Raw genomic sequence first — 27,631 nt, forward strand, 5'->3', positions numbered from 1 at the left:
GTTTATCTAGTGGCTTTAAATAATAAAGAATTAATTTATGGTGACATTTTCTTTGAAAAATATATGCATAATAGTCCGTTGGCCAGAGACAATGAAAATGAAAAACGTGTTCGGAATGAGGTACTTTTGAATCATGTGTTTTCCCGTTCCAGCCAGTGCTCCACAACTGATGTTTCAAAGGTCGTGGGGTGCTGCATATAAAATACCCCATGCTCCTAATCAGAAAGGGCAGTCCATTGCATGGCGGCAGCGGGTTTCTTCTCTCATTCTTTGTGTGGTCCTTAACCTTATGTTCGACGCCATATAACTGTAATTAAAATGCATTGTGTGCGTCGTTCCTTCCTACCTTCTGAACCAATAACATGTATATTTCTCTGATCGGACTACCAACTGCCAGCGGAAAGTTGACCAACTTTCTGCTGTCACGACTACTACGACTGTCCAGCTGCTAGCACTCTTACAATTCTCGTCGTATAATACATTAGTTGTTAATCTGAACGCACCTATCGTAAGTCGGGAGTTGGGGAAATTACAATGCAACCGTAGAGTTGGCCAACGTTCTGTTGACAGTTGGTAGTCTGAGTCCTAGCATTATGTCCAGTGGTCATACTACGATCGAACTATCAAGACTTTTACGTCTGTCCAGTTGCTAGTCTGAGCACTTACAATTCGATTATAACTGATTAGTTGTTAACCTGAGCGCACCCGTCGTATGTTGGGAGTGGGGGAAATCACAACGCAACTATCGAGTTGGGCAACTCCGTCGTGACAATTGACAGTCTGAACCTAGCGTAATAATTATGAAAAGCAGTTATAGAAATCAAGTTTAGATTATTTGTATTTTCAGCTGTATTCAAATGTGGAAAAGGCTTCATCTGCTACAATCACGTGAGGCAGTGATCGTAAGTCGAGTATCCAGAGGAAGGTGCAGCTTTTGACTTTGAAGTGGTTTGAATTCGCAAAGATGCCACCATCTATGTTGCGTCCATATGAACCCACATCAACAATGATGAATCTGTATGCAGCATCGACAAGAACCAACAGAACCAATACAAATGTAAATCACTGAGCGATCCAACCCATTGGAGGAAAATACGAATATATATATATATATATATATATATATATATATATATATATATATATATATATATATATACTAGTATGGTCTCACTACACAGATCACTTCCTAATTGTCACACATGTTATGGTTCACATAGGCTAATTATTCACTTCTAGGAAATGGTAAAGAATTAAAACGATATGTATGTTTAATGGTAAGCATTCTGGCTGTATTTTACACATGTTATTTTGTAATATTGTGCATCGACCTTTTGGGACATGGGTGTACAGCGCAAGAGACAGCCTGAGTGGATCGGTTAATGTTCGGACCGGTAGTACAGTCAGATGCGGTCATATAGCAAAAAACAGACGGAAATGTTCAGAATTTTGGAGTGAAAATAAATGCTTATATAATGTATGTTCGCAATGGTGTATGTTGTTAGTGCCAACGAGAACCCGTTCTATTGGCAATCTTCGTTTGAAGTTGGGCAATTTAACATGGGTTTCAATGGCAGATGACATCTGTGTAGTGAGACCTATGTTGCGAAGTATAATCACGTGACTGGACAGTTTCACTTGATGGGTAACAAATTAAAATACGGAAACAATTTAGAGTTTTGTCGAATTTTAGTTATTAATATTGAAATTACGTCAAGTGATTTTCGAACATCGTAGCAGAAGAAGAAGGGTCAAAGTTATTTTAGAAGACATATCAGTTTACGTAAGTCAATAATTGCATTTTGTGTTAGTCCCTTGTTGTTTACATGACACTGTGACTGGTTTCCAGACGGTTCGTCCTCTGGGTAGGCCTATGCGGTCAAAACGGCCCCATGATGAAACGGCCCTGAACATGTAAGTCAAAACGGCCAAACAAAAAAGTCAAAACGGCCAAAAGAAAGGGTCAGAATAATTAGTAATCAATATAGCCTATATCACAGGCAGTTCAAAAATATGTATAAAAATAACCAAAACAAAGGAATCACTGGTAACAATTTATTAGCCTACACAACGCAATTTACTATTGTAATTAAGACCACCAATTAACATTTTATTTAACAACACTGATAGACCGAGCCGGCCATGCCCCCCGGACGAGTTCCATGTGGCGCTACTCGTCAGGGTGTCGTGCGTGCCCGCCCTGTAATTCATTATTTTAATAATTCAATCTCAGAAAGGGAAGGGTGTGGGGGGGGGGGGGGTGGACCATCTAGGCTTTCCGGGTGAGTGCGTATCGTCTGAACGAGTTCCTAGTGGCGCTGCTCACCTGGGGGCCACAACGGGCCTGTTCCCCAATTTACTAATATAATTAAGACCACCAATTGACCTTGTATTTGAAAAGACCGATAGACCGATCTTTGATACTGTCATGATCAACACACATCCTTATTTTGAAGGACGCATCAAGACTCTCCTGCATTTCTCGACACTTGTGTGGATGAAATACATTTTTAAAGTATTATATCTAAGGCCGTCTTGACTTTTTTCAAGGGCCGTTATGACTTTTTAACTTTGGCCATTTTGACTTTTGTTAAGGGCCAGTTTGACTTTTTCACTTTGGCCGTTTTGACTTTTTTTCGGGCCGTTTTGACCAATTATTGTTAAGGCCGTTTAGTACTGGGGTCGTTATGACTACGATCCCGTCCTCTGGACGTTTCGTCCACCCACCTCGGACAATTCGTCCACCCACCTCGGACAATTCGTCCACCGTACAATTCGTCCACCCACCTCGGACAATTCGTCCACCGTACAATTCGTCCACCCACCTCGGACAATTCGTCCACCGTACAATTCGTCCACCCACCTCGGACAATTCGTCCACCGTACAATCGTCCACCCACCTCGGACAATTCGTTCACTGTACAATTCGTCCACCGTACAATTCGTCCACCCACCTCGGACAATTCGTCCACCGTACAATTCGTCCTCCGTACAATTCGTCCACCCACCTCGGACAATTCGTCCACTCGATTACAATATTTAGACCAGTAAATCTAAAATGTTATTTCTTAGCCATTGAAATGGTTAATTATTTTTGTTTTGTGGTAAGCTACTAAGGTCGACGACAGTCACTTTTCGCACACTTGTTTTTGGTTCATACACAATAAATATAGCATATCTTACCATAATTTCACTTGAAATCCATATTTCGTCAAAGGTACAATTTTTTAATCACAAGATTGTGTGCTACTGGTTGTGTTCTGTCAGTTTATATCAGTATAGACCTACAGATATATCAATATTATCATACATGTATACATTTCAATAAGCTAACGGACATTGCTAACTTTAGACTATATAAACGTTTGTCTACCGTATATAGACACGTCGGTTTTGTAGATCAAATTTAATTCACTATTACTAATAGAGGAGTGATATCTGTGTAAAATACTGTGTACAATCCATGTTGGGTGTATTGGATATATAAGAGAGAAGAGAGAGTGAGCGAGTTCTGCAACGTACATGGACCAGTAGCAGCCCGCACCCTCCAGTTAAAACTGTCCTTTTTTTTGTAATGAATTCAGTTACCTACCCCACTTCTGGTACTCACATAGTGTACAGGGTGTTCATATTCAAACACACACAGTGAACAAGCATGGAAATCAATATAAATTTATTTACGTACATAATTCTATACAGAAACAATATACATCAGATACAATACATACCGAATAGGCCTGAATGTAACTCAACACATTTTAATTATGGTTATATGGCTATATTGTTATACTTTTCTTATCCACATACCTGTATATATCCAAAATACTAGTATACATATATTTTCTTTATATACAAAATATATATTAATTTCCTTTACTGTTAATGTGTTTTCCACCGTATCTAAGTATATAAAATACTAGACCGCCCTGTGTAGGAACGTCCTGTATAGAGCCGTCATCACTATATATACATATATTTTTGTTAATACTCACACACGAACACGTTATATATATGCACATATATATTTTATTGATTATTATCCACAATATACATATATTTTCTTTATTATTACTGACTTCACCCCCTCATATCTCAGTACACGTGTAGAACAACGACTGGTAACCGTTCACTGCAGCGTATACAATAGACCGTCCTGTGCAAACCGTGCTGTGTAGGAACGTCCTGTACAGAGCCGGTAAGGTTTTGGTCCCTTATAATCCAGTGTGTGCATGGTTATTGTAAGGCGATTCAAAGTGACGTCATTCAAATTCAAAATTAGCTATATTATTACAATGCTTCGCCACATTAAAATAAAAAATGGGCTACTAACCTTGACCCCTGTCAAATTTCTATAACAAGCGGACGTTGTTTACAGGTTGGTATTTTGTTATTTTTCATAATTCTGGACAAAATATTAATTTTAAGTTTCAAAAGATGAAAGAAATAAAAAGTACCTTTTGTCAAATATATCATATCAAAAAATTACCTTTGGATATGTTTTATTTACTGTGTACGAAGCCAAAACAAGGGTGCGAAAAGTGACTGTCGTCAACCTTAGTATATGAAACAACATTTTTTTTAGTGGCACTATCAACTTGTTATTGTCTGTCTGTGTACTTTATTGATATGTTGTTTTTCTTGAAGGATCAGCTATACTCTGCACAAACTAATACAGAAATCAGAAAACCACATGTATGTAGTTTTGTATTTATTACATACCCTAAATTGGAATTTTGTTCCCAAATAATAGTTAAAAAATTGTAACACTGCTAGGTATAATGATGGGTTTTCTCAATTTACACAACTAGGTCAGCTGTTTTACTACGTGGACCGATGAACTACCAATTATTACACATAGGAATATAGTTCTATTTAAAGAATAAACAGAAATAAGAAAGAATGAGTGAAAAATACCTATAATTTTAATGATACTGTCTGAAATGCCTTTTAAAGACAATGTAATAGCTAAAATTCACGAACAATGAAATATTTAATTTGCTTGTAATACGTCACAAAACCTTCAGCGCGCTAGTTTTATCAACGAAGAAAAATGTCAAGAATTGTTTAGTCAATGTCTGTGTCGTCATCGGTGTGTTTTCTTTTAAATTGATGTTCAATGGAATTACTTGTTACTGAAAAGTTGAAGTTTATATTAAATGTGCCTCCATAAATCATCGCTCCACTGAATAATCCGGTTGTCAGTTCATCAAAATTTTCTACTTGAAGAGATGGTGCATGCAACGTCATTGTTACTAAAGTCGACGACAGTTACTTTTTGCACCCTTGTTTTGGCTTCGTACACAATAAATATAGCATATCTTACCGTAATTTCACTAGAAATCCATATTTCGTAAAAGGCAAAAAAAATTAATCACAAGATTTTGTTCAGACACATTCAGGTGCATTAAAAATATTTAAAAAAACAAAATCAATAGCAATTGTGCATTGGAATGTTTCCTTAAAAAGGAAATGTCATGTACCCAGTTTATGGTTATTGTAAGGAGATGCAAAGTGACGTCATTGGAATACTGACGTCATTTAAATTCAAAATTAGCTATATTATTACAATGCTTCACCACATTAAAATAAAAACTAGTCTACTAACCTTGACCCCCTGTCAAATTCCTATAACAAGCAGACAATGCTGTTTACAGGTGGTTATTTTTTTTTTTTATAATTTTTGACAAAATATTAATTTTAAGTTTTAAAAGATGAAAGAAATAAAAAGTACCTTTTGTCAAATTATACATCATATCACAAAATTACCGTTGGATATGTTTTATTTATTGTGTATGAAGCCAAAACAAGGGTCCAAAAAGTGACTGTCGTCGACCTTATTCGTGGATTAAATGCTCGTTGATGAGTAGTGTTCCTGTCAAGTTTTGGTAGCACGCTCAGTAAATTGTAAATATTCGTCACTGTTTTCGTCTGTTTTCAGTTCAAATGTTCAACAAAATAACATTTTAAAAATGCATAACAGTTAACTGCTTTAATAGGCAATTCAAACCAAGCACCAACTTTGTTTACATATCGCTAAGGGCATTCCCGGTAACCATGTGCTATAAATAGTAGCGTTGAATACGGCATAGTTCCGGCAGTTGAGTTGAATACGGAAAAGTGTATTTCATTTTTGTATTCAGGGCTGTATTTATATAGTAAGATTTAATGGGTATGTAATAAATATATATATTGTACCGTCATATAAATTCGAACATCATACGTTTTTGAACAGTTCATTTATACGCGATTTTCCACATGCCTACTGAAGGTGTGACGTCATCAAACATCGCAGACTGACAAGAAGAGGTTGTGCATTGTTTGCTACAAAAATGTTGCGTATAAAACTTCTTTGTGCAGGGCATAAAATTTAAATTTTTGAGACAATCAATATGTTGTTCGTGTGCTTTTAGTGTTTACACGAACGATTTTCTTCAGTAGTTAAGATACAAATGAAATGGTTAAAGGAGCTCAATCACAGATTTAGTGGGCCTTGTTTCTCGAAATATGCATTATAAATGAAAATTACATTCATTTGGAATACCAAACCTAGTTATTGTATGATCCAAAATATTTTAATTGAACTACGTTTGAGGGAATTCCATGATGCGCTTCATTTTTAAAATTTGGAACTTTTCTTGTGATGAGACATGAAAAATACAGAAAAACCAGACTCGTAGTGATGAGGCTATATATATACGACAACCGTATAATGTATTTTTCGATTTTATATAAACGATCGCCTTGCATGTATAGAGACTGCAAATGAGGGCCAGCTGTATACATGGCAAATAATTTTTAAAATATTATTTCATGACGAAAATAACCGTGAATACGCTGAAATAAAATAATAAACAGTTGGAACATGAACTCACCATTTATTATTATTATTAGGCGTGTGTGCAAATGATTTTGACTGGTTCGCAAAGTGGTATTTCGGTTTTAATGTATAGCGTAAAAAAACAGTGTACTGTTGCATGTTTTGTGGTCCAAAGGTTGGCTAATTATTACTTAACCCAGTTGAATCCAGTTCTACGTGCAGGGACAAGTTCAGCCTGCTGTTTGTGCGTGTGTGCACACACGTTAATCTTGCATTTGTGTAGCCAAAACTCCTCCAAATAAAACACCGCCCCTCCACCCCAAAAAAGGTAGTAGTAGGCTAATAATAATAATAATAGTAATAGTAATAGTAGTAGTAGTAATAATAGTAATAGGAATAATAATTGTGTGTTATTATTATTATTATTATTATTATTATTACATGTATTATAATGTTGGTAAAATCACGTTGCGGTGGGTGGGGGCAGTTGTTACAAAAACATTACATAAATTTAGAGAGGGACCCGCGAGTGGTCTCAGCTTTAGTAGTAGCCTATAAAAATTTTATTTTGAGTTTTCTTGCCCCTTGCAATTTTGAGCATTTGAAATGTTACTAAATACAGCAAAACAACGTTTTAGTCATATTTATTTACGGTTAAATAAACTTTTAATTTTTTTTTTTTTACGTAAGCAGCCTCAAAATTGCAATCACTGAATCAGTGAAAAATTATTAAGTTCAAGCCTTGTTGTTAGTTTGTGTACTGTCCGTAGTTAGTTTCTCTTTCAGTTAATCTACCTCAGCCACTGATAATTTGTAATTGTTATTTTTATTTATTTATTTATTTATTTAAAATACCCATACAAATTCTCTGATGTGCTACAAACACTGAATATAGTGATGTCAGAAGTTGGAGAATTTCAGCAAACTTTCCTAAATTGGAAATATGTCACTGGCGTGTTAACGTAGGTAGTGTTTTATAACGTAAGTTGATGATGGTCATGAGGAAAATAGCTGGACACATTGAATGATGGAGGAAAAGCTGGTTGGAACAGTACCATCAAGCACACACATCTAGGTCAGGGATTTCCCACTGTACGCAGTTTTCCAAAACATTGACATTATTAGCCAACACTTGTTTGTTTGGATTTTCTGACGAGCGATTAAAGCTTTTGCAAGAACGATCCGTCGTTTATGTTGATATTGGTTTTGCATAACCGATAGACGAACGACAAAATCATTCGTGCCAAATTTTATGCCCTGCTTGTGTAAGTATGACAGTTAATTTATTGAAAAATAATGTTAAAGGTAGACTAAACTCCAACAAGAGCCTTATGTGTTGGAAAGATGTATACCCGGACCACCAACACATACTAACACTTTAACAAATGAAAAATGCGTAATTTTAGAGTTAATAAAAAAACATGATTATTCCTGCTAACTGGGGGCAGCCATTTTGTTTCGTTTTTGTGACGTCCTGTGGTATAGCTTGAGGCGAAGTGACGTCAGCTCCGTCCAACTTCTATTATGCATCCAGTATTAAAGTACACACTTGGTTTGTAGCAATCAATTGGTCCAATGAATAGAAATGCAGTACAAATGCTCAGGATGCTCAAACGAATCTTGAAAAGTAAAGTTTGTTTTATTTAACGACGCCACTAGAGCACATTGATTTTTATCTTTAATATAATCGGCTATTGGATGTAAGACACATGGTCATTCTGACACTGTTTTTAGAGGAAACCCGCGAAGTTCCCAGTGACCACTTACGCATCGAAACGCATCGAGATCTTACTGACATATTTAATCATTTGATTTGGCAGTAAACTCCATCAGTATCGGTAAACATTCCCTCCCCTAGTTTATCAGAAGGTCACTAAATTTCTACAAGGCCAGTTTGTCGCTGGAGTAAATCATTAAATATAGTTATTATTATTATTATTATTATTATTATTATTATCAGAACACCTCGCTATGCTAGCTGTAGAGTAAATCGGAAAAGATTGCATATATTCGTGAAAACAATTTTCCGACTCTTCGCCCGATATCTCACGAAAGTTACCGAACTTCAATTTGAAGGGAAGTAACTCCATCAATCAATTGTTAGAAGAAAACATTTTGTGGCTAACGGGTCGCCAATAAAACTAAATTTGTGACAGTAAAACCACCGATATACGTCCACAAATCAGAAAACACAGTAGGGTTATCCCCTAAATGACACCAAATTGGTGCTTGTGATAGTTTTGGAATGTTTTCGTGGAAATTGTTGTTATATTTAAAAAACCTTTTTTGGATATACAAAAAAAGTTTTAGGGTCGGCAGGTTCAAATTAGGGTCGGTCGGGTAACCGTAAACAAACAATATTTTATGATACACCTTATCATTAAGCAATAATGTGCATTATGTATCGTTGAATATGCATACCAGTCCAAAAGCCTTGCTTTAGCATTCCTTTAATGAATCACTGTCCAAGTTTTGGGTACATGCCATCATGTAAATACAAATGTAGCACTTTACTGCATTGGCTATATCTGCACTCGTTGTGCCATCTGCTTTGTTTATATCAATATTGAATATGTCATTCACTTTAAAGGGAAATAAATCTTATTGTTTTAGAAAAATATGGAAGCCTGTTTAGACCATTTCTTATTAACGTATATTATTAAAACATAGATATTTAACATGAAAAAAATCTATATTAAAAGTGGAACGTTATTCCACTTTATATTCATGAATAATTAATGAGAATTCATGAATATTAATGATGCTGGAACGGTCAGAAGTTTTGCCAGTTACAGTACTTGAAATAAAATATATTCCAGTCAGTTACCAAAAAATAAATATTAAAAAGTATAGGGCTGTTGTCAACATCCCTAACTGTGTTATGCATGCAACTCCATTTAGTTTGTACTTTGTTTTCTCGTGAATGGTTCACGCAATCAACATCCGATTTGTTGTCATCTGCTAGTTGTTCATTTGTGAGGTTTTTCTTCACAGTTCAGATACATTTTCATTACCAATAAAGTTCAGACAAGTAAGTATCTAAATACAAAACTTTACAAACCCCTAAAATCATTAATTTTACAAAGTTGTTTTTGTTTACAACCGTGTCCGGTGTATCGGCGCGTCCGGTGATTCGACGCACTTGGTATTTTGCTCAAATATGCTTAGAAAGTTGTCATGTTGTCGGTTTTTTTAATGAATTAAAGTTCAATTCCTTTTTCAATGTTTAATCAAGTATCAACATATTTATTGTTGAGGGTACAATGATTTTTTTTTTTTAGAATTATCAATAATTATCTCATAATTTCAAAATAAATCATTCACCTCCTTTCGTATATATAAATGTGAAGTAGGTCAGCAGTATTCATATTAAGAATGTTAAAACCAGTCTAAAAACACCTTTCCTTCATTTTTAAAATTATAGTAAATGGTATAATTATTTTTTTTGGTTATTTTTATTTACACTGAAAAGGAATACACAGACAAATGTAAACAAAACAAAAGTTTTACACCTTAATTGACAGTCATTCCAGTTCACAATTTTCACATTGTTACCAAAATTATAGAAACCTATTTTATTTGCTTGCTCAATTTCGTAATATTTTTGTATTTGGTAATGACTTCCCCTCAAAATTTTTCAAAATTGTAAATAACCTGTTTTGGAAGGACTGTTCAGGCTTTTTAATTCTTCTCGACAGCAATAAAAGTAACATCCTTTGAAGATTTCTTATCTGAAACAATTTTTTATAATTCCCAAATAAAAATTGATAGGAAAACCTTTTTGAAAAAGAAATGGCTTGAGAAAGGCATTTATCAGATTTGCGATTTGACTTTAAATTAATTTAATGATATATACAACAAGTTAGATGTTTCTTTTCTAGAATACCATGGCGTCGTTAATTCCGTTAAGTCATATTTTAGGAAAACAAATATTAAAGAAGTTTAAACAGATATCTCCTTGGACGATTCTCCGGTTCAACGGACACTTTGCTCTATTAGAAAAGGCTCAAAATTATATTGTTATACATTAATGTTGTCGAAAGTTTCGAATATTGCCATACTAAAATGCAACTTCATTTCACTTCCAACCTAAACTGGTCTGTTATCTATTTAAAGCCATTTATGACCATTCAAGAAATAAAATTAAGATGGTTAAGATAGAATATTATACAGAATACTGACTACCAACACGTTTGCTTATAAACTAAAACTTATTGACAGTGAAATGTGTACTTTTTGTCATGAAATGCGAGAATCTATAGAACATCTGTTTTGGGAATGTAAAGTTGTTCAGCTTTTTTGGAACTATTTTTTGAATTGGTTATTAAAATCTTGTAATCATATATTTAACCTAAATTTATCTTTTGAACTTGTTATATTTGGATGTAAAAGTAATACTAAAACATAATATTTTTGATTTATTATTAATGTTAGCTAAGTATTTTATATATAAATGCAAAGTGCAAAATGTACAGTTAAACATTACTCATTTCCAAAACGAAGTTAAACAAAGATACCTGATTGAGAAACATATTCACTACAGTAAAAACTGCTTTAATAAATTTGTTACCAAGTGGGTAATGTGCCTCTAATGTAGTGAGCAGTATTCATAATCCATTCATAACAATCGTAAATAATTTTGAGTTTATAAATAGTGTTAATTAAGAATCAATTCATTAAAAAAATTACATTTTACAAACTATTAACTGGTATGAATGTAATGCCTATCAGTATTGACATCAAGTGTTAGCGATGTGTGTTGGTAAAACGCGGACCTGACCACAACACTTGACAAACAGAATATTACCTTTAAAAAAATATTAAACGTGTTCGTAACTGTGCATATTTAAGAAACATATCTTTTTCATGTAGTGGTCTTAAAAAATAGAAAATGATGAACCGCACATGTGCGGTACGATACTTTTTGTAAGCGCATGCACCTGAACGCAGTTAGAAACGTTGCACTCTTTCCTGTTTACTGGAGGGTGTTTCACTTTTGTTTACTAGAATGGATTTTTTCTACATCCACATTGTTGATTTTTCATGTTAACTGATTGCAATTTATTTTGTTTCACAAATCGTAGCTGAAAAATGTAAAATAATGTTTCCGTAAATATTGTATTCATGTTTTTGTTGTGTGGTGAACGCAGTTTGGGACGTCCATGGTACCTTTTGTCAAATATCGTAGAGTAATCAATTCTCTGGCCGCCATTGTTTATGACGTGACATGGTGAAGCTTTTCCTTAGTTACCTATGGTTTGATAATGAATTGAGGCAACCTTCATCGATAATTTACAGCAGTTAACGTCTAAAATGCCTAAACCATTTGGGTTTTATTTATGAACTTGCTTTGGCAAATGAATTCGGCAGTAAATATTAATAACAAATAGTGTGTTATATACAGAAAAGGACTATCTATTTAAGTAAATAATATTTTATTTATTTATTTTTGGTTACACATGTTTACTGCTTGTTCTTAGGTGCACGATTATTGATTATTCCAGGATATATCATATCATATATAAAAAAATTACCGTTGGATATGTTATATTTATTGTGTACGAAGCCAAAACAAGGGCGCTAAAAGTGAGGGTTAAAAGGATGTGACCTTATCTAACAACATCATAACATGTGTTGTGGTATAAAACCCCCCACTTGTGATGACGTCACATAATTTGAAGGCTTCCACCCTTGTTGAAGAATAAAAAGTAAAATGGAAGATGGCGAAAAGCTGCATGCTTTTTGTCTTAGGAGATCTTAGCAAAGTTGAGATAGGTGATATGTTCATCAGCTAGTGTGAAATTTGTGTCATTGTAATGGGTTTTTTCACAATTAATTTCTGTCTGGAAAAAATGTGGGTAAAATCTTTCGGCAATTAAAGGTACGTAGGAGAATAATTTATTATAGTTGTTAACCAGACCTTGCTTTTTGAGGTGCGCGGGTGCGATCACACTTGTACAGCGCACGTAATTTTAGTCTGACGAGTGTGAAAAACAGAACACGTAAAGTAGATGTGTATATTTATTTCCACTGTTTACAAAAATCAACAGGTTTTATAGCTAATAGGAAAGTCCTTTTATTAAAACAATAAAAATTATAAACGTGGCAGTGGTTTCCATGCAGTCGTTAAACTGGAATTTCTCTTTGTTGAACAAATCAGGAAATAATAGACAATTTTGTAGACTTACCAGTCAAAATCCAATCAGAGCTACACTGCCTATTTTATTTATTTTGGAGAGTGATTTTTCACTCGCCTTAGTATATTGATGTGTGCAATTTTCCACTCGCCTATAATTTTCAAAAAACAAGGACTGGTTAACAATGTGGTTCAGACTGGCGGAAATTACCTTGATTCGGAAAGGCACTACCCAAAGCTTCTGTGAGATCTAGTAACTTTCTCTGACATTTGTCGAACACTGGTTGACATCAGAAATAAACTTGTAATTTGGTTACATTAGTTTTTTGTTTTACAGTTTCAGAACGATGAGTGCAACGGGATGCTCAATCTGTTTCGATTCATTCTCACGTCCTGTCACATGCATCCCATGTGGCCATGTTTTCTGCCAGAACTGTATCGCCCAATGGGAGTATACATCAGATGAGAGGGGCTGTCCTCATTGCCGAAAGAGGATCGACTGTGTGCAGCGAATCATCTGGGACGATAACAACAGTATGTTCTCTTTTAAGTTATACAGCTTTGCAGAACTTGTCTTTTAAGGTGCGATTGTGCTCGTACAGCGCACATAATTTCAATCAGGGGTCGAATTTTACACTATTCGGCAAATAGTAAATTTCGAAACGGAATAGTAAACAATTCTTCCAATATTCCGTCATGAAAGTGAAAATAAAGCACGGAATACCGAAAATTGCCTGCAACTATTCAGCTTACGCTTTTCTTCAGCTACATTTTTCTGCAGAACAAATCCTCGTGCTACTAAGACCTTTCTCATGCACTTACCGGTACAAAATAAACTTCTTTTTGATCGAGACTAATGTAATTCCAGCTAGTACGCAGTAATGCATAGACTGGTATATAAACAATTGTTCGTTACGCAGTGTTGTACAGGGCGATGTAGCACAGTCAGGAAAACTAATGGTTCATTAATAATTGAAGGGATAGTACATTTTTAGATGGAATAGTGTTTTTTGAAATTCACTATTCCTTTGGGATAGTGGTAAAAATTTTTAAATATCAACCCCCGTCAATCAGTGTGTGAAGAACATTGCACGTTACACTTAACAAACAATGCACGTAAAATAATTTTGTATATTGATTGCCATTATTTACAAAACCTTATGTAGCTGATAAAAAGACCGGTTTAATAATACCAGAAAAATTATAAATGTGACGAGAATGTTAGCATCCATGCAAGCTTTTCATACATGACTGATACTTATCTTTGTTTTACAAATTGAAAACCACTGGTTTAATAGATATCTTTGAAGACGTAACGATCCGATCAAAACTCCTTTGCCTATTTAATTTATTATTAATTAGAAACAGTCTACTTTTGCAAGGTAATAGATCACAATGTCTGATAATGCTAACTCAGTTATTTTTAAAACTTTGTTTTGTTTAACGCACATTGATTTTTATCTTATCATCGGCTATTGGACATCAAACATATGGTCATTCTGACATATTTCTTTAGAGGAAACCTGCTGCCGCCACATAGGCTACTCTTTCCGATAAACATCAAGGGGTCTTTTACATGCACTTTCCCACAGACAGGACATGACATACCACAACATTTGATGAACCAGTTGTGGACCACTGGTTGGAACGGAAAATGGCCCAAACTGCAAATGGTTCTACTGAGAAGGATCGATCTGATGACCGACCGCTTCACAGGCGGACATGCTACCGTTTTATAGTTATGAACAAAAATAGAACTGAATTAAATAGTGGCTGCTGTAGCCTATACTAATGAACTCGTTATGGAAATCAATAAAGAAGGTCAAATTGTCTCCATTAGCCTACAAAGCTTTTGTGAGGTGTTTAATGTTCTACTTTCCTTCAAAATGAAATGAAATTTAGACAAAGGCAATTCAATAGTAGACGGAATAATAAAAAGAAGGGGAAAAAAAAGGATGATAGATACATGTATGTAGGAATAGGCCTAGGTCTCGTTTACAAAAAAAAGAAGATTTTTGCGTCTATTTAAAAAAAAATTTTTTTATATGCACCATCCCACAGACAGGATAATATATACCATGGCCTTTGTTACACCAGTTGTGGAGCACTGGCAGGAATGAGAAATAGCCCAATGGGTCCACCGACGGGGATCGATCCCAGACTGACTGCACATCAAGCGAACGCTTTACCACTGGACTACGTCCAGCCTCCTCAGTGTTATGAAAGATAGGGCTATTTTAGACACAGTACTAGCATTTCTGTTATAATAAATTTGCATGGGAGAATTTTACATTAATAGGAATAGACAATTGGAAACTTAAAAAAAAACCTGGTAATAAAACAGAATTTGCCCAAACGGGGAATAAAAATTTGCCAAAATCTAAAACAGAAAATCATACCATGTACTTTAGTCCAGTAATGTTTTTGTCTCATCTTTACGAAGTAGAAAGGCAAAATATACCGTAGGTACATACATATATATCAACTTTTGTGTTTAAAGTTAAACACTAAACTTTCGCATTTACATACATATATATCAATTCCTCACACACTAGGTCAGTGAAACTTGGTTTTTACATGTATGGATGTGCATCAGAGTGCATCGAAAACATTTATTGTATACAAGATATTTAATTGCACAGACTGTGGTATGTGCTATCCTGTCTATGGGATGGTGCATATAAAAGATCCTTTGCTGCTAATTAAAAAGAGCAGCCCATGAAGTGGCGACAGCGGGTTTCCTCTCTCAGTATCTGTGTGGTCCTTAACCATATATCTGACGCCATATAACCATAAATAAAATGTGTCGAGTCAGGGCTCGCGCTGTCGGTAGCCAAATTAGCCATTGGTTAAAAAATTTTTTAAATGGCTAATAAAATTTGCAAGTGGCTAAAATTTTGGCTAAGCCATTTTCTGTCTTCTGAGGTGAACAAACGGTTACATAATCTATCCGACACCTCAAACATAATAATACTACCAAATATTCAATTTGCGTAATAGCGATCTCGCAACCGGTAACGAGAAACGGTGTCATGCAGAATACAGCGTAGGCCTTATGTTTGCTTATTTTAATAATCACGGTTATTAATTTTAACGGCATGCATTCAACATGTATGACAGCAATGTCTGGAAGATCTGTAACTTGTTATTTTTACTTTGTAAAATCTTTGAACCAAAGTAATAAAAACAGACCGACAATGCGTGTCAATTTGAATACACGTGCCAGTTCAGGGCCAAAAGACATGTAAGCCATCTCACGGTCTGAGTTCAGCCAGACCGAGCGAAAACAAAACGTTCGTTAGACTGGTTTGTGCACTTCACGTTAAACCAAATGGACACGACGAACACCAATCAAATAGTTCGCGAACGTTAGGAAGAACGTTCGTTGGCTGAACTGAGGACAGCTCTCGGTGCGAATATACGTCACGCTTCAGAGTCAGCTGACACCCGCGTGTCAAGAGACATCGTTGCAGACATTAAACAATACGATTACTCAAAAGTAAATCTTGATGTAAATTTGTAGAAAAACAATAGTTATTCGCATCATTCCTTTGTCTTTGTTAGTTTCGTACCCATGTTCGAGAGAACGCATGCAGATTGCGATCGTCAGAAATGAACATGCAGTATTTAAATTATACAAATTGCAGTTAAATGTACACTGAATAAAATTAGTTTACAGTAGGCCCTAATCATATTTGTTAGATAATTTTAGATATAAAATCTTTTTTTTTTTTTTTTTTAATAAATGGAGTATACTGTGGTGAAGTCGGCATTCTTAGCCGAGGTATTTTATAAGCAGAAATCACAACAAGCATTTAACACGACACTGAAATCAACAGCAACAACATGGCACAAATTATGAAATTGTTTGGGGTGGGGAATTGATGGGTCACTTAAAAAAAAAAAAATAATAATAAAAAAAAACGTTATTCAAAGAAAAAAACAACACCATCCATAAACATCCACCCACCCCCATATTTCTGTATGTTTGTAAATTTAATGTCATAGGCCTTAGAAGTGGGGGTGGGTGTATGGGGTACTGGCTTCAGACTCTGAAGATATTGTTTAACCCCATCCCAACCCCACCCACCGCTGAAAAAAATCGAAGTAATATATTAACTGCCCCTACCCCCATTAAGGTTTTGTTATTCCTGTTTATTCCAGTTTGTACACAATTAGCTAAAAAGATACATTTTCATATTCATATATAAATACTCTATACAGTACTGCGTAAAACAAATTTGGCTAAAGCATTTTGTGAGTGCGTTGTTAAATAAAACATTTCCTTCATAACTGCACAAAATTCTTGTTTTTCTTTAGGCTTTTAAATTTGTGGAATGAGAAAAAGCTTGAAAATGTTATAGATTGTTTTGACAGCTGGAAAAGTGAGAGTCATATTAATGTTTGGCCTCTGTTAATGTACCTGTATGTGATTTTTAATAAAACATTTTTACCAGTTTATCTAGACTGTAAGAAGACTGCTCAGACAGAACTCGGGGATATCGTCCAGGAGAAAGTCGTGTGGGTCAAGGAGAAAACTTTTGACATCATGGGGTATGTCAAGAAAGGTAAGTATCAGACATCTCACCAATATTGTTCTTGTTTAGCCAAGCATACAAATATAATTAGTCTACACTGCTATAATGGCCTTCACGTAGCCTCGTATCCTAATCTTTTGTTATACAAATAGCCTATTTATAGGAGAACGAAACTGCATTCAAAACATACAGAGATTTTTGTAAAATGGAAATAAGTCATCTTCGTGCATTTTAGATGATGAATTGGGTATGAAACCTGTCGGGGGTTTGTGTTTGTTTTCATCCAAATGTAAAGAAAACAAGAATTGAATAGGAATTAAACTTAACATTTGCAAAAAACTTGGGTCTAAACAACTGAACAGGACTATAGCAAGGTTGAAAATTAGCGCTTTAAATATTGGCTAAGGGCAACTAAGAATTTTATAAAGGTAGTCAGTTGGGTGACCATCGATTTTAGAGTCTGATGAATATGGTACTACCAGTTAAAAAAGAAATGCACTGGAACTGAATCGAATGACCAGAGTGACAAAACACACCTCGTCTCTGCTGTGAATAACAGATCTGACAGGAAACGATATTGTAGAATATGTTCTATATTTTGACAGCGTCGGACTAACCAGACTCAGTCTCATCAGCTTCTATGATTTTGGTCTGGGGCTGTAAATAAATATAACTCAAAATGCATTGCAGACACTTGAATTGGTTTTCTTTTTAAAGTCGTCGGCTTATTGTAATGGACTGGATACGCCATAATTATCTAGTAGACATACTTTTTGACATTATTAAATGTTATGGTACAAATTAATCCTATTTAATTAGCTTACTAGTATTTTATTCTGGGACAAAATCAAAATTTATCTTGTAGTTTTAACTCACACTAAGAATAAAATTTTCCATTACTACAGGGATTATTAGTCAATTAATTGTCATGTAAATATAAAATTCATCATAAAACATATTAAATTGTAAACCCATACCATCTGAAATAAACAAAAATTCAGTGTAAATAATAATTGTTTTTATAAAACTGCATAGTTCAAATCTTTTCTGATACAAATTTTGAGGCAATTGATGGAACTTCCAAGGTAACTTGAATGACAAATCATAATACGAGATCAGGGTCGTATTTCTGCACAGTGCAGAGTCGAATGGGTATTTGGCAAAATAGTGGATGATTGCATCAATCTTTATCTAGTACCTTGTTTATAGAAGGACAGCCACTCCCAAGGAAATCCTTTACTAGAGAGTTCATCCCTCTTGCATCACCATAAAGAGGACTGCCACTCCCAGACTAATGTACTAAAACACGCGCAGATTATTTCAGAGACAATGCAAGTGAAGCTGCATGAATTTGCTGTTCTAGTATATTTCTTTACACCTGTATTAAAATTATATTTAATCTGTATCATTAAATTTGTAAAGAAACATTTTTATTTATAATGGATTTCTTTTTTCAGAAATATTATTTGGGTTGGTATGGGTTCAAAACTTAAATAATGTTTTTTAATATGAATTTTAACTTTATTCATTATGAAGTTACATGCCAATTCATCGTTTTCCTTTTGACGGAAATGGACTATATACATGGTTATTATTATACATGGTTGTTATTAGACAAAGAAAATTGTAGTTTTGATTTTCGCTGTGCAGTTAAATTGGAGGGCTAGTGGAATTTCAGAAGGGCCAGTAAGATTTTTCTTCAACTGGCCTTGTTGGCGACCACGGTTTTCATGTTAATTTTCAACCCTGCTATAGTCTACATAGCGATTAAAACCTGAAAATCAATGTTCAGTCATCTACTTGGAAGAACAGAATATAGCCCCCGTGTTGCATCATTCTTGTACAAACAAATATGTTTGCCTTCTATTGACACCCTCCTATGTAAATGTTTGTGCTGGGGTGTCGTTAAACTTTCATTCATTGATATTGAAATCATTGTCGTGCACAGATCTCGACGTTTAAGGGGGGCTATCGTTCTTTTTCTCCCCAGCACTCCCCTGAGACTACATGAATGTCAAGGTGATATTAGAATTCACAAATATTTTGAACATGGCATTGTTGTCGGGATACAGATGGATCATTTATTGGTTCGGGTTACTGGCATAGGAAGTGGGTGGGGCCATGTGTACCCTTCCACTTTGTAGCAGCAGCGATGCTTTTTATATATTTATACATTGTATTTATTTATATATGTGTGTATGTGCGCCCCCTCTCCCCCCCCCCCCCCCCCCCAAACACCTTTTGGCACCTTCCTATGCTCGTGCATGTATACAGTATGCATACATCTTCATTTGTTGATTTCAGGGGTTGTGAGAGCTTTTTTCCATTTCGTCTAAAAATAACAAAAACATGATGTTCAATACTGTTGACCAAACAAGGTTCATTTGCATGTTTTCACGGTTTCAAGTTTATGATGTGTGCCTTATATTATAAGTTATAACCAGTTTAGATTTGTTGGCAATTGAATGCAATTTTTGTCAGTTCAGGGGTTGCAAACAACAATTTTTCCTTCAGGGGTCCCTGGACGCCGGCCACAGTATGCATTTTTGTTCCCGCCCCTCTCACGTCCCTGTGATTTGCTGTGTTAAATAGAGGATAATAAACAAGTTACCAGTTATTATCAAATTTATGTCACGAGGGACATAAATTTGATAATAACTGGTACCGAGTTTGTTATTCTATTTATTACCTCAGCTATTTTTTTTTCTCTAAAAGCCTTTATTTTGGACACACATGCACGTACACGTATAGACACGATATAAACCACTTTACGCACTGTTCCGAGTATTGCTATAGCTTTGTAATTTAATCACATTCATAGATAATTTTAACAAAAACAAAAGTTCTCTTTATTCTAGTACAAAATCTATAATGAATTGCAATAAAATGACGTTTTGTTATAAATTTAACACCAAACACAGACAGTCGTAAAAACGCCAACTCTTTAAACTACATGACGTCATTGTGTGTGTTTGCAAAATCGTGATGACATCATATTTAGTACAGACAAGGTCATTGGTTTGTAAGCGTCAAATCATCCAATAGTATTGTTCGTTAGACCAATGCGTGATAATTTCTCTTTTCCTCGTTACGAGTGCCTGCTGGGGAATATAAATCATTTTTACTATGGTTCACTTATCAGAGGTGTAGATGGCATAATACCAGGTGAGGTATTCAGGCCCCCTGGGCCTCTTATATGAAAGGTTTGTGCGATAATAAAATTATTATTAAAGTGGTATTCCTATTTCTGCTTTCATGTCAGCAGTGCAGAGCATCTTATAAAATACCTAGTCTACACTAACGATTTCAGTCGTTCCAGCCAGTGTTCCACAACTGGTGTAACAAAGGCCGTGGTATGTACTATCCTTTCTGTGGGATGGTGCATATAAAAGACACCTTGCTGCCAATCGAAAAGAGTAGCCCATAAAGTGGCGACAGCTGGTTTCCTCTCTCAATATCTGTGTGGTCCTTAACCATATGTTTGACGCCATAAAATCCTAACTGTTTCAGACTTTATAATATATACTACAAACTTTATTGGAAACCAATAAACCTTATTGGAAACCAAGGATGACACTGTTATTCATATGTGATGTCATTCTTTATAATTTTCAGTAGGTCATTACATAGAGCTCTACTTTCGAGGGAAAATAGTTATTTCTTGCTCCAGCTATCCACAAATATGGGTGCAGTATTCCAGGGCTTGAATTTAACGATGGCACCGACAGCTATTGCTGTCATTGAGATATAAATTGCTGTAGGTCGGGAGCATTGCCGACAGTACAAAAGTGCCATGGGTAAAGCTCCTCAATCATAGCAAAATGTTTACACCTGGAATACATTAGCTGCCAGTATATAACATTTACTCACGGCAATTTTATTTTTAAATTGCCAAGGGAGACAAATTCTTAACTTCAAGCCCTGGTATTCAATAGGGAGATGTCTTCATTAAGTGGGCATTGCTGTTTCTCTTTCTAGCCAGTGCACCGCGACTGGTATATCAAAGGCTGTGGTCAACCTTTGCAATTGCCCACAGCAATTTTTTGCCTTGAACTATATATATGCTTTTTTTTTTCAATGGCATGTTTTTTATGTTTTGCCGTGGACATTTTCTTAATTGCAGGGGTTGGTGGTATGTGCTATCCTGTCTGGGATGGTACATATAAAAGATACCTTGCTACTAATGGAATAATGTAGCAGGTTTTCTCTCTAAGACTATATATGTCACAATTACCAAATATGTTTGACATCCATTAGCCGATGATTAATAAATCAATGTGCTCTAGTGGTGTCGTTAAACAAAACTTATTTTTTCAAGGGAAAAACACACATATTACATCACTACTTGGGCAATTTTTTCTTTTAGCCAAAAAACAAAATTAAAATAGCTTCTTCTGAGCTGTCCACACCTGTAGTTCCCTGCACCCACCTGCCATCTTCGTCCTCTACCGCTAATAAAGCTGGTCTAACCCACGGCACTAACTAACGACTGCCGGTAGTAGGGGTGCATAGTAGGTGGTTACAAGTGCCTCTTAACAATGCCATAAGTAACTACTGAACACTCCCCGAAGTGGTCAGACTAAGCCCACAGCTAAAGCTGATGGGGAATGGCAGGTGTGTGGCACGGATAGCCACAAGAAACAAGTACCTGTCGCGGTTGGAGAGACAAGGACTGGGATGTGGAGGGGGACAGCGAAAGAAGTTGAAAGATAGGAGGAGATGCCAGATTGGGAAGAAATGAGATGGAATTCAAAGGAGAGAAAGGAAAGGGGGCAGTGGGATAAACCCCTCTCCCCAAATTTAAAAAAAAATTAAAGTAGCTTTTATTGGAAATGAAGGCATGTGTAATGGCCGTCTCCTGATATCTGTCTACAAATTGGAAAAACTTTTTTTTTAATGGTTGTAACTTTACTTTATGATAACATTAACCTTTGACTTATTCGTTACATTTTTCTTAATTTCAGAAATACGATTGTTTTGGAGGAGAACTTTGAAGTTTGCACATGTTGAAACATTGGGACAACTGCCAGGTATTGTGACACAGCCATTATAGTATATGATTAATCCCAATTTTTTTTTTTCTCGGTCGGTTTGGGATCGATTTCCGTCTGTGGGCCCATTGGGCTATTTCTCGTTCCAGTACAATGACTGGTATATCAAAGAATGTGGTATGTGCTACCCTGTCTGGCATGGTGCATATAAAAGATCCCTTGCTACTAACGGAAAAATATAGCAGGTTCCTCTCTAAAATTATGTCAAAATTACCAGTAGCTGTTGATTAATAAATCAATGTGCTCTATGGGTGTCGTCAAACAGAACAAACTGTATTTAACTGTTTAATTTTCAGGGAGAGTTGTGGCTTAAAAGTACACTTTGATGACGTCACATTTTTATATAGTAATCTGCTTGCAAAAAGACAGTTATGGAAAAACAGGCCTTACAATTACTGTAATAATATTTTGCATTGCCTAAAAACTTTGATAAGAATTTTTAATATTTATTTTCCTCATTTCGCTAAAGCCTATAATGGAATTTTTCTCTTTTTAAATTATACCATTTTAATATTATATTTAGGCATGGAATAATAATACCAAGTGTACAATTATCTATTTTGAAATTTATAGTTTAAATTCAATCTCTCTTTCCTTCTATGGGATGCAAGGTAGCCCAGTGGTAAAGTGCTCACTTGATGCGCAGTCGGTCTGGGATCTATCCCTGTCAGGGCTATTCTTGTTCCAGTAAGTGCACCATCCAGGGCTTCTAGATTATGGTAGCCGCACTCCAGTGGCTAGTGATATTCAATGTGAGGCTAATAAATAAGTACTATTACCATGCCTGACAGCTAATGAAAAAAAAGTTGTCAAATGCTGCATTTGTCTATATTGTAAATATGAATATCCTGTCCCCACTCCTACCCTCCCAATCTTAGGGTTTTTAAGCTCTATCTCCCTGTTTAGGTGTCATATCTGATTATTACTATTAGTAAAATTGTATTTACTTTTAAGTAAAGTAGGGCTAGTGGATTTTTAATTGTGGCTAGTAAAATACATTAATTACTAATCCCATGGCTAGTGGATTTTATAAAAATTCTAGAAGCGCTGACCATCACTGGTATATCAAGGCAGTGATATGTACCATCTTTAATATTTATTTTCTTAGTTTTAGTCCAGGCTAAAGCCTCGTGGAACAGTCGGTGATGTGCAGTTTTTAATATTTATTCTCCTCATTTCAGTCCAGGCTAAAGCCATGTGGAACAGTCTTGGCAGTGATGTGCAGTTTTTAATATTTATTCTCCTCGTTTCAGTCCAGGCTAAAGCCTCGTGGAACAGTCTTGGCGTTGATGTGCAGTTTTTAATATTTATTCTCCTCGTTTCAGTCCCTAAAGCCTCCTGGAACAGTCTTGGCGGTGATGTGCAGTTTTTAATATTTATTCTCCTCGTTTCAGTCCAGGCTAAAGCCATGTGGAACAGTCTTGGCAGTGATGTGCAGTTTTTAATATTTATTCTCCTCGTTTCAGTCCAGGCTAAAGCCTCGTGGAACAGTCTTGGCGTTGATGTGCAGTTTTTAATATTTATTCTCCTCGTTTCAGTCCAGGCTAAAGCCTCCTGGAACAGTCTTGGCGGTGATGTGCAGTTTTTAATATTTATTCTCCTCGTTTCAGTCCAGGCTAAAGCCTCGTGGAACAGTCTTGGCAGTGATGTGCAGTTTTTAATATTTATTCTCCTCGTTTCAGTCCAGGCTAAAGCCTCGTGGAACAGTCTTGGCGTTGATGTGCAGTTTTTAATATTTATTCTCCTCGTTTCAATCCAGGCTAAAGCCTCGTGGAACAGTCTTGGCATTGATGTGCAGTTTTTAATATTTATTCTCCTCGTTTCAGCCCAGGTTAAAGCCTCATGGAACAGTCTTGGCGTTGATGGGCGTTGATGTGCAGTTTTTAATATTTATTCTCCTTGTTTCAGGCCAGGCTAAAGCCTTGTGGAACAGTGTTTGCATTGATGTGCAGTTTTTAATATTTATTCTCCTTGTTTCAACCCAGGCTAAAGCCTTGTGGAACAGTCTTGGCGTTGATGTGCAGTTTTTAATATTTATTCTCCTTGTTTCAGGCCAGGCTAAAGCCTTGTGGAACAGTCTTTGCATTGATGTGCAGTTTTTAATATTTATTCTCCTTGTTTCAGCCCAGGCTAAAGCGTTGTGGAACAGTCTTGACAGTGATGTGCAGTTTTTAATATTCTCCTCATTTTAGTCCAGGCTTAAAGCCTTGTCGAACACTCTTGGCAGTGATGTGCAGTTTTTAATATTTATTCTCCTTGTTTCAGGCCAGGCTAAAGCCTTGTGGAACAGTCTTGGCGGTGATGTGCAGTTTTTCATCTTCTTCCTGCTCGTCCTAATACTTTCACTTGTTGTCCAGGATGCCAACAACGAAGGTGGCATTATCCAGGGTTGTCTGCGGCCGATTTGGGCACTGCTAGTCAATGTTGTCAGTCACCTGCTGTATTTTCTTCTCCATGTGTTCACGCGACCCATCCTGTGTGTAGGCCTTTGTCTGCGTGAGGTCCTCTTCATGCTATGGGACCTCACTCTCGGTCTCATGTTCACACTTTTCGCGGTTCTAAAGGACTTGATTTCCATCCCAGTCGTCCTCATACAAGCTGTTGGCAACGGGATCATGCTCCTGTTGAACTTCACGGCTGAGGTTGTCATGACGATTGTGCGCCTGGTCTTCGTCTTCGCGCTGTGTTGTGTCGTGTTCCTGCTGGCCAGACCAGATCCACAGATTCGCGTTTATGTAGACCGGTTTTGTGCGATGCTTTTGGGATTTTGGACGGAGTTAAGAGGAAGACAAGAAGCGACATAAGACAGCCTACTTCTGTTTTAAATTTTAGAAATGTTTATCTGTGATAACTGACAAGCTGTTTGCTCAGTACTAATACTAAACATGTGTATTGCTTTATATGGGGGTGTCTACATTGAATCTGGGCACGACTAAGTTAACTATGGGGTGTGTTCACAAATATGTGTATTCAGTGGGATGGTAGATGCATTTACCATTACAGTGTTAATGGTGAGATGTCTTCATTAAGAGGGGCGGGCTATTTCTCGTTCCAACCAGTGCACCACGACTGGTATATCAAAGACCGGAGTATGTGTTATCCAGTCTGTTGGATGGTGCATATAAAAGATCCCATGCTACTAATGGAAAATTCACCCTGCCTGCTAACGGCTCCGACTGGGCAGCAGGCGCTCTCTTGCGGCAGTCAGCGCAGGCGGTCCCTTCTTCTACCCCACCGGCACCCGTGCCCATGACAGGCGTGTGCTACAACAGCTCGCTCTGAACGTACACGTTAACAATTAGATAATAATGGAAAAATGTAGCGGGTTTTCTCTCTAAGACTATAATTATGTCAAAATTACCAATTGTTTGACATCCAATTGTCAATGATTAATACATCAATGTGCTTTATTGGTGTCGGTAAACTGGGCATGGGTGTGTTCACAATTGAATGTGGGTGTGTCCAGACTGAGCAACTGCTGTGAACAATTTTCACTTGATTTTGATTCTTAAGATAAGTGTGATAATTAATAGATTTTAACAATATGTTAATTGTGCTTCATATTGTCATGGCTGTCCAATAGCTTTCCTAACTGTGTGCTGTGACTTGGACTTTTCTCAAGTAATTTTAATATTGGACAAAACAGAATATTTATTTTTACATTTAGTAGTAATTATTTGCATATTTGCTGGTATTGTGTAATGATTGGAACTACATGTATGCCATTTATTATAGTTATTTGTTTGTCATGTTGTGCACTATAGACAAAAAACTTTTGTTATTAGTGATCGTTTGGATGCATAATGAGAGCTACATTTAGTTGTATTTCATAATAATATGTTTACATGTATAGTGCAGTAGATGATCCAAGGGGAGTAGGGTCCAGGGTCCGGAACACCCCCCCCCCCCCCCCCCCCCCCCACCTTTTTGTACATTCGAGCATGATTTGTTCAGCTGTAAGAGGTGCGCTGTGTAAAAGGAGAGATCAGTCATCACATTTGGACCGCCCCCCTCCCCCACCCCCACCCCTTCAGAAATCCTGCATCCGTGCTTGTAGTGTATGAAACTATGTTTGTAAATAGTTGCTGTAATTTATTTGTGGGATATTAGTATATTACGATTGCTAAATGTGTTAATTTAAAGTCTGTGTTTTGGTCTTGCTATCTTCGGCTTAATTTAATTCCCAGATTTCTGTGCATAGAAAAACTATCACATAATGTTGACATTAATATTATTGATGTAACTATTTCCTCAAACTGAAAATATTCCATGGGCTCATAAATAAACCTGGGATAAATTTCCATTTGGTCAACTGTTTTAACATGGCTGCCGGGATTGACCTTGCCCTTCAGTAAAGTTTATTTTCCTCCAAAACTTGTACGATCGATTAGCTATTTTCTTACTTAAACGTATCCTAATATTGTTTGTACATTATGGCAAATCATTTTATTAATTGAGATACTAACTGTAAAACTGATTAATGTAATATTAGTGCTTTTAGGAACTATATCCTTGTACGCTGAGAACCTGTTTACACATACTGTTTGCTAAGGTCGGATATATCAGTACACAATGTTTATAAACAACATTATTAAAATGCTCTTTTTATAATGAGCTCAAAGGCTTTTTTATTAAAACTATTTTATATTGAAATTAGACCAAAAACGCAATTGTGTAACGATAGTCTCATGTTTATGCAAATTAGAATTTGTGTGTATTATTAGTTTAAATTCCCAATGTATTTGCAATGCACCATAGCTTGTTTTTATGCCAGGTAAATAACAGGGGTAGCGTAGCCAGACATTTTTTAGCATTAGGCAGAAGGCGTGCCCGAGCGGGGGGATTTGGGGGGCCTCGTGCGTAATGGACGTTATGCCTTTGAATGATGTTGTTTTTATAATATCCCCAAAGGCTTTTTCATTAAAACTATTTTATATTGAAATTAGACAAGAAAATAAATAAATTGTGTAATGATAGTCTCATGTTTATGCACATTAGAATTTGTGTGTATTATTAGTTTGAATTCCCAAGGTATTTGCAGTGCACCTTAGCTTGTCTTTGTGCCTGGTAAATAATGTAGTTTTTATGA

At 36.0% G+C, this 27,631-nt stretch overlaps 1 protein-coding gene across 1 annotated transcript; it reads left to right on the forward strand.

Annotated features, from left to right (window-relative positions):
• Window positions 1-1,609: 1,609 nt before the first annotated feature.
• Window positions 1,610-26,454, forward strand: LOC121386635. Its single transcript, XM_041517600.1, has 5 exons — window positions 1,610-1,783; window positions 13,291-13,487; window positions 17,411-17,521; window positions 22,456-22,521; window positions 24,808-26,454. The coding sequence occupies exons 2-5, from the start codon at window positions 13,301-13,303 to the stop codon at window positions 25,344-25,346; spliced, it is 903 nt and encodes a 300-aa protein (XP_041373534.1). The 5' UTR covers window positions 1,610-1,783; window positions 13,291-13,300; the 3' UTR covers window positions 25,347-26,454.
• Window positions 26,455-27,631: the final 1,177 nt, after the last annotated feature.

Source organism: Gigantopelta aegis, chromosome 12 (assembly GCF_016097555.1).
Source record: "Gigantopelta aegis isolate Gae_Host chromosome 12, Gae_host_genome, whole genome shotgun sequence".
NCBI lineage: Eukaryota > Metazoa > Mollusca > Gastropoda > Neomphalida > Peltospiridae > Gigantopelta > Gigantopelta aegis.